Genomic DNA, 13529 nt, shown 5'->3' with positions numbered 1-13529 from the left:
CGACACATAGTCATTCAAATTCAAATTCAGTGTTTTCTTCTATATTTAAGAACTAAGAACTGAGTGAACTAATTTTAGCAGACTAGAGAGAGAGAAAGAGAGAGAGAGAGATTGATTGATGAATGAAGGACCTAGGAAATGAGAGAGGCAAAGATCAAATGAATGATTAACGCCCCTTTTTATGGATCCTGGGTTTGGGCTGCAAGTGGCAGGACACACTCAAGGCTCCAGGACCAAAAGGCTAAAGAGCTTTTCCTGGCCAAGATGAGAATGCTAGGGCTCGGAAGGAGTGACACGCAGCCAGGGCTGAACCCTCAGGACATGGGGCTCCGGAGGGACTCCTGCCACCTGCTCTCAGGAAGCCCTCTGCTCCTTATCTGCCCTCCCCCCAAAAGACAGCCTTTGAAAACAGATGGCAGGAAACAAAACCATAAACCCCGAATACTTTCTCACTCCCTTGGGAAAGGTCCTTCTTTGAGAGTATTTGAAACGTCCAGGCGGGACAAAGGGGAACACAGGCCCATGTTCTCCACCGAGGCCTCAGCAGGCCCGGCCTGCAGACCCATTCTCTGTCCCCCAAAGAAAACATGTCTCACTGGCTCCTGGGTTGCACCATGATGTGGTCCTCTGCCCGTGTGGCTGTTAATTTAGATTTAGCGCAGGATGGCAGGCTTCTCTCAGACGCCCGTGCGGGGCTGGAGCTGGGGGCTAGTTGCCTGACAGCTTTGGCCGCCCCAGGTTTGTCGGCACTTCCAGTCCTGTGTGCAGGGTGACCTGGAAATGAGGGCAGGATGGGTGAGGGCACAGAGGCTGCCACGCGAACCCTGAGTACCCAGATGGCACCGCGGCCGCATGCTCCATGCTGCTGGCTGGGGGTCCCCAGAGGCCATAGCTTCTCTGGATTGTGGGTCTGCTGTTGATGATGCCACTCCAATGACTACTGTGAGGGCCACGAGCTTGCCCCCAGGAGCTGGTCTGTGCCCCTCTCCTCATAATGAGAACCCTGGCTGGCTGGGCCCCACTCTGCCCATGTGACCAGGAGCCAGGCAAGGCTAGCGCTCCGATGCAGGTGTGTTGGTCAGCTGTTTGCTCCGGCTTTCTCCCCACGGCCCTCTTTCCTTTCCTGAGTCCATTCCATCAACCCTGTGGGGTACAAGCCCATCTTTCAGGCTGCCTCAAAGCCCTCTTGCAAGTGAGTGGACGTATAATCAATAAGTGGTTGATGTAGACCATCAATATTCAGGGCCATGGGCACCACAGAGCAGGCCTCTGCTCCCATCCCCACTACTGCCCAGGGGGAGAAGGACTCTGCTGGGGGCACAGGATGGCACCTCTCTGGGGAACCCCTGACCCATCAGCCACCTCTAGGATGGGGACCAGTCCTGAGCTCTGAAGGACACATTTCCTGCCTGCTTCATGTGGAGGCCGCAGAGGGGCAGAGGGGCTGAGAGGGAACAGGACAGGACTCACAGCGCCTTAGGACAGGTCTGTCCTCACCTCTCCTCTCAGAGAAAAGCCACACGACAGCACCATGATGACTGGGCACCTCCATCGGAAGGCCCCAGCACGCGCCTGGCCATCAGGGTCCACGCTGGGAAGGAGCACTGACTGACTTCCCTTTGATGGCTTCCCCCGAAAATGGAATCACTTCGTCTTCCTTATTCCTTCCTCTTGCCCCCACCCTTCCACTGCTTTTCCCCAGGAGGCTTCCTTGGAGCCTCTGTTCACTTCAAAGTGACTGAGGGAGAATTTATTGTGCCCAAGAGCACGATCTCCAGGGAATACCCAAGGTGGGCCACTAGATGAGCTCTCTGCCTGGGCAGGCGCTGTGGTGGGCCCTCTATGGCCCTGTCTACCCGCGTGCCCCACGGAGTCCCCCGCCCCCCCTCAGTGGCAGGGGAAGCAGCCTAACAGGCTGCAACCTAGGGGGCTGGGTGTTGTGGGGGCTGGTACCTGCACATTGCGGTTCAGGCTAAGGGCTGGCATGAAGACTCCATCCACATGACTGAAGGCCGTGGGGCCCTGCTGCTGCCCGTTGATGAAGAAGGTCAGCGTGTGCTTCTTCAGGTCCAGCAACACGCCCACAGTGGCCCCCTTACACACGCCGCCTTCCGTCCTAGGAGAGAGCAGCCCCAGGGAGGCCCATCACCACACCTGGCCTGGGAGGAAGCGATGGCTCAGGAAAACCGCGTAAAGGATGCCGAGAATGCCCTCACCTAAATGACACAGCCCCCTTCTATCCAAGTGTACGCACTTGCTAAGGGGACACACAGGAAGACCTCCCTCCTCAGATAAGGCTCCTTACACTAAAGGAAGCAGGGTATTCAGACCCTCCTTTCCCGACAGTGTCTGAGACCAGGACACCAGGGAGTTAAGGTCCTAAAGAGCAGGTCCCACGTGAAAATGTGGGTGGGGAGGGTGGGTGGGAAAGGCTCCTTTACCTGCCAAGGGGAAGAACCCACTCGTGCCCTTTTCAGTAGTGGCCAGGTGAGGGTGTGGATGGAGGTCATGGAAGAGGCAGCCAGGCCCACGGGAGGTTCTGAAGGGCCCCACCCGCTTCAGCTCCTCTCCCTGGAAACATCCTGGGACTCTTGTGAGGAAGCGCGGGTCAGGGGACAAGTGCTGGACACGGAATCAAGTCCCCTTTCCGAGCCACCGTCCCACAGGTGACCGGCAGCCTTGACACTAGACTGTGAAGCTCTCGTAAGTGTCGCTGATGCTGCCGTACATTCCGTGGCGGTGGAAATTCGCGTGCACGGAGCGGGGAGGAGCCTTGAGTCAGTGAGCAGTGCTGGCGGTGGGGGGGGGGGGTGCCCGGCCCACCTGCCTCCTCCTTGCGGGGGCACAGGTCTTAACCCTGACCAAGGCTGAGCTGACTGCTGAGAAAACCACCTTTGTCCTTGGCTGACTGGGAAGGATTGATCAGCGGAGGCTGGAGGCGGGCCACGGGGCAGGGAAAGGCGGGAGGAGGCCCCAGGGCGCCAGGGCAGGGTCCCGCGGGTGGGAGAGGGACCAAGAGCCGGGCTGTTGGTGCTATTCCGACACTGACCACCGGTGCCGGTAGCGACCAGTCCGAGGCGCAGGAACTCCATTCTCACCCAAGCACAGCCTCCGCCCAAGGTCAGCACCGCCCAAGATCAGCACCTGCGGCCCGCCAGCGGCCTCGCCCCGCTCCCCTCCGCGCCCCATCGCAGGCTCTTTCATCAGCAACAGCACCGCCCCCCTCGCCCGCCCCCAAAACCCGGCCAGGATCCCCAGTTGAACTCCGTAGCACCAGGAATGAGCTCAGTGACTTGGGCCACGGTTAACCTTTAAGCCCAGGTCTTAGCCATGACAGTGGGACTTTTGGGACGAATTAATGACATCATGGGAATCAGGGGTGCCCCACGGCGTCTGCCACAAGGGCAGTGCTCCGTAAATGCTGGCCTGGACTCATCCCCTCTGGGGTCTATGAGCGGCTTCCAGCTCCCCTGGCGACCCTCAAGCATCTTCTAGGTCCCTGTCCCAGACCCCAACCTTGACCTAGGGCCATAGGTAGGAGCTGCAGGTGGACCCAGAGCACAGAGGACCTCCAGGGCCGACTTTGCCCAGAGCTGAGGTTGCTCCTTTAAGTTCCTTGTGTCTCCAGAAAGGAGACCCACAGCAAGGAGGTGGCTCTAGGTGGCCACGACTCCCCATTTCTGGGACCTTGGCCAATGCTGGCTTTGAGGAGTTTCCGTTCCCCACCTCCTACACGCAGAGCCCTGGAGGGAGAAAACACCGAGCTGTGATGGGAGGTGAGAAGCCCACTGCCTTCTGCATGTCTGAGGAGACTCCAAGGCACTTACGGTCCCTGGGGAGCCCATCAAGGCACCTTCCCAGGGCAGCCCCTCACAGAGTCATCAGCAAGGAGCACCCCCACAGTGCCTTCCTGCCCCCGCCCCCCCAGGCCTGCCCTGTTGGAGGGCACTGCCCAGGCATGAAGCCCACTCAAGGCGGGGCAGTGAGAGGGGTCAATCCAGGTAAACAACACCCACGGCAATGGCAGCTGCTCCCTGTGTAGGGACCTGCGGTGATGGAAGCCCGGGCTGATGGTGTGGGAAGGAAAGCGGAGCAGAAGCTGAGGATCCGGGCAGGACCTGGGTGTGCGTGCGTTGTGCTGCGGAACCTGGAGACCTGTTTGCTGCTTACACTCATTTGGGCTGTGGCCGCTTCTGCCTGGTCAGAGTCAAAGCCACTTGGAAGTTGGACAGCAGTGTGGCTGAGAACACCTCCCCACGTCACTGATGCCCGAACTTGGGAATGGCAGGAGGGACGCAGGTGCCACAGGCCCCTCACTCCCGAACACCCGCGCGTGGGGAAGGCGGGCGAGGGGCCGTGCGCACCTGTTGGTGTGGGAGTTGCAGTGCATGAACCAGCTGCGGTTGTTGTCCACGTACATGGCCCAAGCCTTGTCGTCCTTGCCCAGCATCATGTCCTTGACCACGCTGGCCCTGGCCACCCCGAAGGCGGGGTCCGGGTGGTTGTCATACCGGTCCACGTGCAGCTCCCAGTAATGCACACCCTTGGAGAATGCCGCCGTGCCCAGCACCACCCGGTCATCATAGCTGCTACAGGTGGCTGTCTGGTTGTCATTGGATAGAATGATGTCCCGGTGCCCGGAGTTGGGGTCAAAGGTGAACCAGGCCACTGGAAAGGAAGGAGGCAAGATGAGCGTGTTAGGGGATGGAATTTGCTATCAGCCTCTAACCTGGGCTCAGAGACACAGGCTTACTTGCACCTATCAGTAAGTTGGCACCCAGTATCACATGTCCCTCCCTGTGTGATTTGCACACACACACACACACACACACACACACACGTGTACTCCTTGATCTGTACCCATCCATGTTCCCAATCCCACTTACACAACTTGCAGAGAAACCCAGACATTCGGGCCTCAAAGCCCCACATCTAAATGCATTTCAGAGAGTCTAGGTTTCTGCCGCCACTCCGCATGCTGCATACACTGTTATGAGTTAAAGACAAAGTAGACATGCATGCCCCCCCTCATTGTGGGTGGGAGATTTGACACCTGGGAGGGGAAGTGAGGTAACCAAAGTCACAGGGCTGCATTCTTCCAGTTCCCAGCCCACTGGGTGGCTCGCCCTTGTGTTCTACCAACTCCTCTGGTCATGGGAGGTAAGGCCCTTCCTCCAAAATCACAGCCACAATGCCCAGGGCGAGGGCTGCCCAGCTTCAGGTCAGGAGTGCCCGGGGCAGAAAGCCGAGTGGACGTTGTGGTGTATAAAATGTCTCTGCAGGTCACACCATTTTCAGAAAAGCGTCATGGCTGTGCCCTTGACAATAGCGTCTGCTCCTGTCCTCATTGCTCCCCTTGCCGGAGATGATCCAGGCCCTGTCCTGTTTTCCTGGGCAGTCAGAGGATGTGCTGGGATAAATGATGACAAAGACATAGGATGGGCACCGGCCTGGCACATACATCTGCAGCCGGGGCAGGATGGCCTCCTTTAGCAGGACAGACTCTCTTTGGCACGTGTTCCTTATTTCCATCATCGCTCCCTGCTGAGTGCTCAGCCGATCACTGTGGGTGTGGTCACGTCACCTGAAGCCTGGAAGGCCACAGCTAGGTGTGGAAGCCATCAGGTCTGAGCTCCTGCACTGGGTATTCGGGGGACAGGTTCCTACTGTGATGAAAGCTCGAATCTGGGGGCTGGCATGCCTCCCTGGTGGCAGCATGGCCTTCTCCTCTCTAGGATTGTCCTGTCCACTCCCAGAAGTGGGACGTTAGTCTCCCTGAGCCTCCCAACTGCTAGTGCCCTTTGCCAGGCCCAGGAAACAGGGTGAAGGAATGTCTCTGTCCTTGGTGGCTTATGGGGGCTGTGTGCGTACCTCACTGCCACCTCACTCCCTCCACTCTCCCCCTGCTCCATCTTGAGCAGCTGACAAGTGTTCCTGGTCCATGAGATGAAATGCGGGTTCCTCCTGTGGAAGCTCACCCGTAGTGCCTGCGTCTGTCTCCCCCCACCCCCGAGAGACCCAGTGCTCACCGTCAGATGTCTGCAGGACAACAGTTTTGCTGTAAGGCCCGACGCCGGAGGAGTTGAAGGCCTTGACCCTGGCGTTGTAGGTGCTGTTGAAATGCAGGCCGTCAATGGTGCACAGGGTCTCCTTACCGACATACACCTCCTAAGAGAGAGCCCGGATGCTCGTTAGGAGAATTTCTCTTAGCGACATGTTGACATTCAATGTGTTAGTCACAGAATAGGGAACATTTGGGTGAGTGGTCGCAGGAGCACAGCCATGTCCAAGTTGGGCATTAACCCTCGCTTGTGGCTGACCAGCTCCTCTGCCTGGGAGTCTGTGAGGTGTGACAGGGTCCTCAGGAGGCAGGGAGGGACCACTGGTCTGCAGTAAGCAGGGCAGCCAATGTTCCGCCTCTGCTGAGGTCAGCCCTCTGACATCTACGCCTCTGGGGGATAGAGGTGCAGACACCCCTTTTCCTTCTTAGATGGAGCACTAGAAGACTGTTGGTTTCCAATGGAAATTTAAATTAAAAAACTGAGCTAAGCATCTAAATAAACAAAAGAATCAATATTTTAAAAAGAAGGACCATCACACGTGATGGGGGAAAGCAGACAAAGGAAGGGTGTCGCCAAGAACAGGTGGGTTCCAGTTGATTTGGGCTGGAACCACTTCTGGAGAGGAGGGGTGCTCCAGGCCTCCCCATCTTTCCCCACCCCTGAGGTTGCATCTGCCGCTCCTTGTTCCCCCTTTCCCCAGCCTCCAGTTGCTTTTTTCTTGGCTTCCCAGTAGGGTGAGATATTTCTGCATCAGACCCCAAAGACTTTTTTCTAGGGATTTACTTTGCTCCCCATTCACTTCAAATTCACCCTTGTCCTATTAATGCCCCCTTATGTGTCTCCTATGTCTCCACACTCTGTCTGAGACATCTTTCCTGCCTGGCTGTTTAGGGGGCTTACTCTTCATTTGTTTTTCCTAGTTATGAATAATAGTAGCTTCTCGGGGACAGAAAGCAGGAGCTCTAAGAAGACCCAGAGTCTGTGCTTCCCGGTGTTCAAGTCAACAAAACAACTTAACAGTAACCCAAACTTCACCGTGTCAATCTCAAGGTAAGTTCTATTAAGGGTCTGGGTTGGGGGTGGGCAGCCGTCCCAGGGTTTCCACCAGATGGGGGAGTAACAGACACAGTTCTGGCTCACGCAGAGCCTTTATCTTCCCGGTGATATTTCATCACTGGGGTCGTGTTTCAGAAGGACCTCATTCCAACAATCACTTATCAAGTGTCTTCCTCACGCACCTTGGCAGGTAAAATGAATAGCGAGCCAGGCAAGGCAAGGTGTGAGAGGGCATTGAGGGCCTGGGGAGCGGCCTGAGGGCCTGTGTGGGAGGCTGTTGAAGAATAGATATGGCTGGACTGCTGGGGTCAACGGGGAGGTAGGTATTGCAAGGTAACTCCTTTTCTGGGCTCTACGCCAGCTCAGACCTGTGTCAGTCTTCACAGAAAAGTCACCTCGGATTTTCTCTGCAGCCACCACCTCTGCCTGCTGGGCCCACCCTGACCTAGCCCTTGGTAGAGGAGGCCCATCCTCTGCCATGAGCCCAGACCCCCTCTGACATTCTTGCTTCTCTGGGAACACAGAAAACTTATTCCTGCCTCAGGACCTTTGCATCCCCCGCCCTCTGTCCTCGGGGCCAATACCCCCTCTGGCGGCATCAGGGCTAAGGGTGGTCTCTGGGGTTGGCCTGGATGTTGGGGCAGTGAGCCACTCCCAGCCTGCACATTAGGACCCCCCAAAAGCAGCAGCAGGGCTCACCCGGAACTGCCCCCCGTCCCCGTCATCCAGCTCCAGGATATAGCCGTCCACGGGGCTGTGGGTGAAGGGTGGCATCCTCCAGGCCAGCGTGACGCTATTGTTGCGGGTGCAGCACTTCTCCAGCTGCAGCAGGGGGACGGGCGGCACTGTGACAGGGACCAGCCAGGTTTAGAGCCCAGCCCCTCCTCAGGGCACCGGACACCCCTGGACCCCTGCCTATTCCGGGGCCAGGTTCCCAGAAGGAAACGTGGCCAAATCCCTCCCTGGCCACCCTGCAGCCACTCCACACCTGGCATGTGCACACCTCACCCTGGGGGTCTAGGCTCCAGGCAGTTGGGTGAGGGGCAGCCACAAGGTGTGCAGGAATCTCGGGGCCATGGCAGGTGCCTCCACCCCTCTAAGGAGGGGCGGTCCCTTCCCACCATCCGCTGACATTCACTGGTTTTGACTGTTGGGTGGTGAGGAGCCCAGCCCAGGCCTCCAGGGACCCTCTGGGGCCAGCATGCAGCTTTGACCTGGGGCTGGGAAGGTGTGGGGTTGGGGCTGTAAATGCAAAGGCACATTTAAGCCTCTGGCTGGGAGTATTTCATTATTTATTTACTTTTAATAAGAGAAAGTTGATTTAGGAAGTTACAGGGGTGGTAGAAGCAGCCAGCTGGGCTGCGTAGGCTCAGGAAGCAAGTTTCAGAGGCAGAGGAGGGGCCCTTGGAGCAGGAGAGAGAAAGGCAAAGGTAATGGGCCTGAGGGAAGGAGAGGAGGAGGGGAAGGAGAGGGGGAGGTGAAAGGCGCAGGTGTGCCCCAGAGAGGGGGCGTCATCCTGCCTGGGAGCATCTGAAAGGCCCCAGGAACAAGCTTCAGGACAGGGAATACTCCAGGGGTCCCAGGCCCGTCAACTCATGGAAGCAGGGATTTGAATCAAATGTATCATAAACTCGACTCAGACGAAATTCGGAGAATGTTTTTGTTCTAAAGCTGTGTTCAGGCTCAAGAGATTTTAGAAACAGATGTAGTCCACACTGCCATTCTCTAAAGGAAAAATTGCAACATCAGTTTTGTAAAAAGTACGGGTTTCAATTTGGTGCCGAATGTTAGGGCACCACCTTCCGGGCAACCCTGGGCAGATCACAGACTCTTGGCAGCCTGAGCCCCAGCCTCGGCCGGCCAGGTGCAGGAGCCCTCGCCGTGCCCCTGGGCTCCACGGTCCACTCTCCCGCTTCTTCCGTGAACCCCACCACCCCATCCACCCAGAGCAGCACCTGGAGAAGCTCCGAGCGTCCTTCAGCAGCCCCACTTTCAGAGCCACCCCTCCTTCCTGCCCCCACCCTGCCAGACTCCTCCTGGTCCTCACGGACACCTGGGGCACCTGGCCCTTCCAGCCTCCCCTCCCCCAGGTGCAAGCTGAATGTGGGGATGAGCATGGAAATGCGCAAGAGGCCGCTTTTTTATTTAGTTTAAAAATGGCCGCATATGCTGCAGACAAGGATTTTCCTGAGCTCACAGATTCTGCAGGTGTGGCACTCAGCTTTTTGCTATTTTTGCTTAAAAAATCTAAATAGCTTTATTTCCTCTTCTGAACATACCCTTGGTGCCTCTGGAGAAGCAGCCTTTAGAACAGCATTCTGGGTCTGGCTAATTTTGTGACTTGGGCAAGTGATGCAAAGTTTCCTTAAGCCGCAGCCTGTGTTTGCCACGGCTCTCTCACCTCTGCTGTTACCACCCTCCACCTGGTTCAGTCCGCTCTCCCCTCTGACCTCTTGCTCTTCTTGGAACACACAAAACTTACTCCTGCCTCAGGGCCTTTGCACTTGCCATCTCTCTGCCACCTGGAATGTTCTTCCCTATACTGCATCTCTCCCCCTCCTCACCTCAACAGGCGCCCCACGGCCCCTTCCAGAAAGGCACCCGCTACTGTCAGACAACATATCATAGATTTGTTTGGGATGGTCTATTTTTCTCTCTAGAATATCAGCTCAGTCTTGTGAGGGAGTTTGTAGGGTTGTTCACGGCTGTGTCCTCAGCCCCTGGAATAGTGCCTGGCACATGGAGACACTCAATAAGTGTCACTGATCCTCTTTTACAAATGGGAAAACCTGGGCTCAGACCAGGGTGTCACCTGCCCTACGTCACCCCGCCGGTGGGTTGCTGAGCTGGGACCAGAGCCAGGTCTGTGGCTTGGGCATCTCTCCCTTCCCACTCTGCCTCCCTCCCATAGCCACAATCTTCTACTGGCACGAAGTTGCCCCTCAGGGGGGACACCTGTTCCGAAAGAAGCCCTGACTGAACTGGGCCAGTCCCGGCTCACCCCTACATTTCATCTGAATGAAGTCCAGCTGGTGGATGGCCTGCAGCAACGGCTCACTGTCCAAGGTCAGGTCGAACTCTGCAGACACCTTCGGCTCCAGGGCACCCTTGACCCACTGCTCCTGAGACACCTGGACACGCTTGATCAGGGCGTCCGAGATCTTAAAGGGAGCACACAGGTTAGGGGTTTGAAGGGCAAAGGAAAAAAATCATGCAGCAGTTGGTGAGGGAGGAGCTGAGGCCCTGTCCCTGTGCTCAGGGACAGAAGGGAGCTGTACTCAGCCAGTACTCCTGCCAGTCTGACGCTGGATAAATGCAAATGCCCTGTGTTGTTTAAATCACATTTTAAAAGCACAACCATGTGAAATGTAAAGTGTACCGGTTATTTTAAGAAATTGGGCCAAACCCTTTTGTGAAACAAATGGCACTTTTAAACATACAAAAGCATTCTTCATTCGACCCCTTTTGCTAGATCTAGTACTTTGCACAGTGAAGCAGACTAGTAGTTTGTCACAGGGTCTGAAGAACATGTCTCCCACAGCCCTAGACTGTGGAAGCTCACCCCCCACCCCCATGTATGTCTCCAAATGTTCTGCAGCCTCTGCCCCAAACTCTCTGCCGATCATACCCCCAGCTGTGTTCTCCTCGGCAAAGTCCTGCCCATTCAGACATTTGCACGTGTCCCTTTAGAGCCGTGACCCCATAGACTCATCTCAGGGACTAAGCAAGGGGAGTCATCATTTTCTCTATGGACAGAGGGCTGAGCTCCCACTAGAATCACTGTCATGTGCCTGTGCGACACTCTTGACCCTGAGTCAGCCTGGCAGCGGTCACCTGTCCAGGCCTGCAGGCTCTGCACACTGAGGTGACGAGCCATGTGGCTTCTGCTAACTCACTTCTTTCCAGCTTGTTTGGCCAAGACTGTCCTTTCTATTTTGGGGGACAATGTTACATGGGGGGTCTCTGGAACTCAAAGCCTAAAAGCATGGCATTTGGGCCCTAGAGGTGATGACCCTTGCCCTACTCATTTCACAGTGACACATTACCAAGGTCATAGCTAGTGAGAGGGAGAGTCAAAACGAGAACGTAGGTCTTCTGGAACCTTTGTGCAAAGGAGAATCTACTAAACTCCAGGCCACTGAAAGGGGCCTTCCTGTTACTTTGACTAGTTTGGGGAGTTGGGGCAGAGTTGGAGGAAGGAACCCAAGCTCGCCTAGTGTCCTCGGGAGCTGGCTTACTTGTAGGAATCCCGCAGGGTCGTTCTCCTTGATGACCTCCAGGCAGTACTCCATGAGCCCCGTGGACTGACGCAGCTTCAGTGTGCAGTGATTGATCTGGTCCCAAACCATCTGCGATGAAAGAATCCCTAGTCACCATCTCATCAGAGGAAGATGAGGGTCATAGAAATAGCACGGAGGAAGGACTGGAAGGTGGCACTGACTTGGAACACCATGTACCCTGTCTTCTCGCCACCTGGCACCTGAACACCCTGTGCCCTCTTTACTGGTGGATAAATGGACCCACTTCCCAACATGAGGACCATGACACCCGATAGAGCCAACTTCCCAAATTATGGATAGAAGAGCAGAGAGCCCAGGCTGGTGTGGCTCAGTGGACTGAGCGCTGGCCTGCGAACCAAAGGGTCGCTGGTTCGATTCCCAGTCAGGGCACATGCCTGGGTTGCGGGCCAGGTCCCCAGTTGGGGGCGTGCGAGAGGCAGCCGATTGATGTTTCTCTCTCCTCTCCCTCCCTTCACCTCTCTCTAAAAATAAATAAATAAAATATTTAAAAGCAAGTATATAATCGAAAACTCCAGCTTCTTGTCTCCCTTCTCAGTTGGTCCTGTGTAACTCGATGTGCTCAGCTGTTTTGCTGGTTAACTATGGACTGTCCCCAGCATTCATTCCTTCTTTCCTTGAAATTCACCTTCTCTGATGCAAATGGGAAATGTCTATAAAACAGATCAAGCACCAGGACAATGAACGAGCCCTTTGTCAATGCAGCATGCTCACAGGCTGGTGAGGGGAAACCCTGCCCTCCTGCTGGTGAATGGGGCTGGTGAATGGGGGTCGTGCTATTATCACTGATTACTGCGTGCACGACACATCCCAGGCAGCCTGAAGGCGGGGGCAGAACTGGAGACCTGAGCAGAGCAAGGCCTTGTCATCATCAGCGGTCACTTCTGCTCTGCAAGATGGGAACGGGAGTCCCTTAGAGAAGACGGGACAGGGTGGACCTCTGACTCGAAACCAGCAGGACCCAGAGCATCTGGCTCTGGCTCTGGAGGGAGACCATGTGTGCTGACCAGGAAAGTCCCGTGAGCGTAAGAAGGCCCAGTCGAAGCACAACCTCATATCAGGGGTCACATGGGTGTCTGTGGATGGAGGGTGTGGTGTCGGCAACGTCTGAGGCGGGACGGGAGGACAAGCCAACCTCCTCGTGTGCGTCACTGAGAACAGGCTTGCCACGCACCACCCTTTCTTCCCCAGGTTGCTCATCTCTTCCTTGTTTCTTTCTTTCATTCATTCATTCACTCACTCACTCACTCACCTAATACCCCGTGCTTTCTGCATGCTCCACCCCGTGCTGCCTGCAGAGGCTGCGATGAGGATCAGGGGTATCTGTCTCCGAGGGGCCTACCTTCAACTTGTGCTCCCTCTCTTTAGTGACCTTGGTGAGCAGCTTGGCTTTCTGCCGAGTTAAAGCGTCAACCAGCGCGTCACACTGAGCGACCAGGCAGGCTTCATAGTCCAGTCCGTTTTCCTGGGGGGAACAGAGAACTTTAGGAGAAGGCACGCTGGAATCTGGTGCGTGCTAGACACACGGAAGGACGGTGTGGGAGAAGCTGGCCCTGGAGTTATCCCCAAGGTTATACACTTGGAAACAGTGTAACTATGAAGTAGTGCGGCAGGGACCCTGTCAGGCCGCTCCACGTCTCTATGGTGAATATTCCTTAGTTGTTCAAACCTCGTACAGAGAGAGGTTCGTATGTCATAGGAGACCCTCAGGAGAGGAGAAAAGCAGGTTACACGTTATGTGTGGCCTGATCCCTTCCTACCACGTGTGCACAAGTGTCTAAAGCAATGGGGCAGCATGTCCAAGCGGGGAGGCGGTTGCTTCAAGGAGTGACTGGTGAACTTCTCTGAGCTCTGGCTACGATTCTCCACTTTTCACACTTTCTATAACACATTTTTTTGCTTTTTATAATTAAAAGACAGGGAAACAAACAAAGAACGCAATACATCACAGTGCTCCCACTTTAGGGTCTGTCATCGTCAGTTTTAAAAAAAGGCCTTCTAGGTCGCTAGATCAGCATGAGTCAGGCCTCTTGTGAGGGGCTGGATGGTGCGCCCCCGCCCCAGATTCCTGTGTTAAAGTCCTTACCCCAGAATCTCAGAACATGATTGTGTT

At 55.7% G+C, this 13529-nt stretch overlaps 1 protein-coding gene across 3 annotated transcripts in view; it reads right to left on the bottom strand.

Moving 5' to 3' along the window:
• Positions 1–650: 650 nt before the first annotated feature.
• Positions 651–13529, bottom strand: part of TRIM67 (tripartite motif containing 67) — a 36208-nt gene continuing 23329 nt past the window's right edge. For 2 of the 3 annotated variants that reach the window (XM_090263552.1, XM_090263554.1), the window contains 8 exons: positions 12759–12881; positions 11357–11467; positions 10120–10279; positions 7818–7963; positions 6030–6168; positions 4365–4668; positions 1954–2116; positions 651–774 (listed from right to left, as the gene is read on the bottom strand). In XM_090263552.1, the coding sequence (XP_090119678.1) occupies positions 709–774; positions 1954–2116; positions 4365–4668; positions 6030–6168; positions 7818–7963; positions 10120–10279; positions 11357–11467; positions 12759–12881 (1212 nt within the window). In that variant the 3' untranslated portion in view covers positions 651–708. The remainder of the gene's footprint in view (positions 775–1953; positions 2117–4364; positions 4669–6029; positions 6169–7817; positions 7964–10119; positions 10280–11356; positions 11468–12758; positions 12882–13529) is intronic. The other variant, XM_090263553.1, reaches the window with a different exon arrangement.

Source organism: Furipterus horrens, unplaced genomic scaffold, assembly GCF_987537825.1.
Source record: "Furipterus horrens unplaced genomic scaffold, mFurHor1.1.pri manual_scaffold_15, whole genome shotgun sequence".
NCBI classification, from domain to species: domain Eukaryota; kingdom Metazoa; phylum Chordata; class Mammalia; order Chiroptera; family Furipteridae; genus Furipterus; species Furipterus horrens.
The sequence above is the reverse complement of the archived record's forward strand: the minus strand, read 5'-3'. Positions and strand labels throughout refer to the sequence as shown.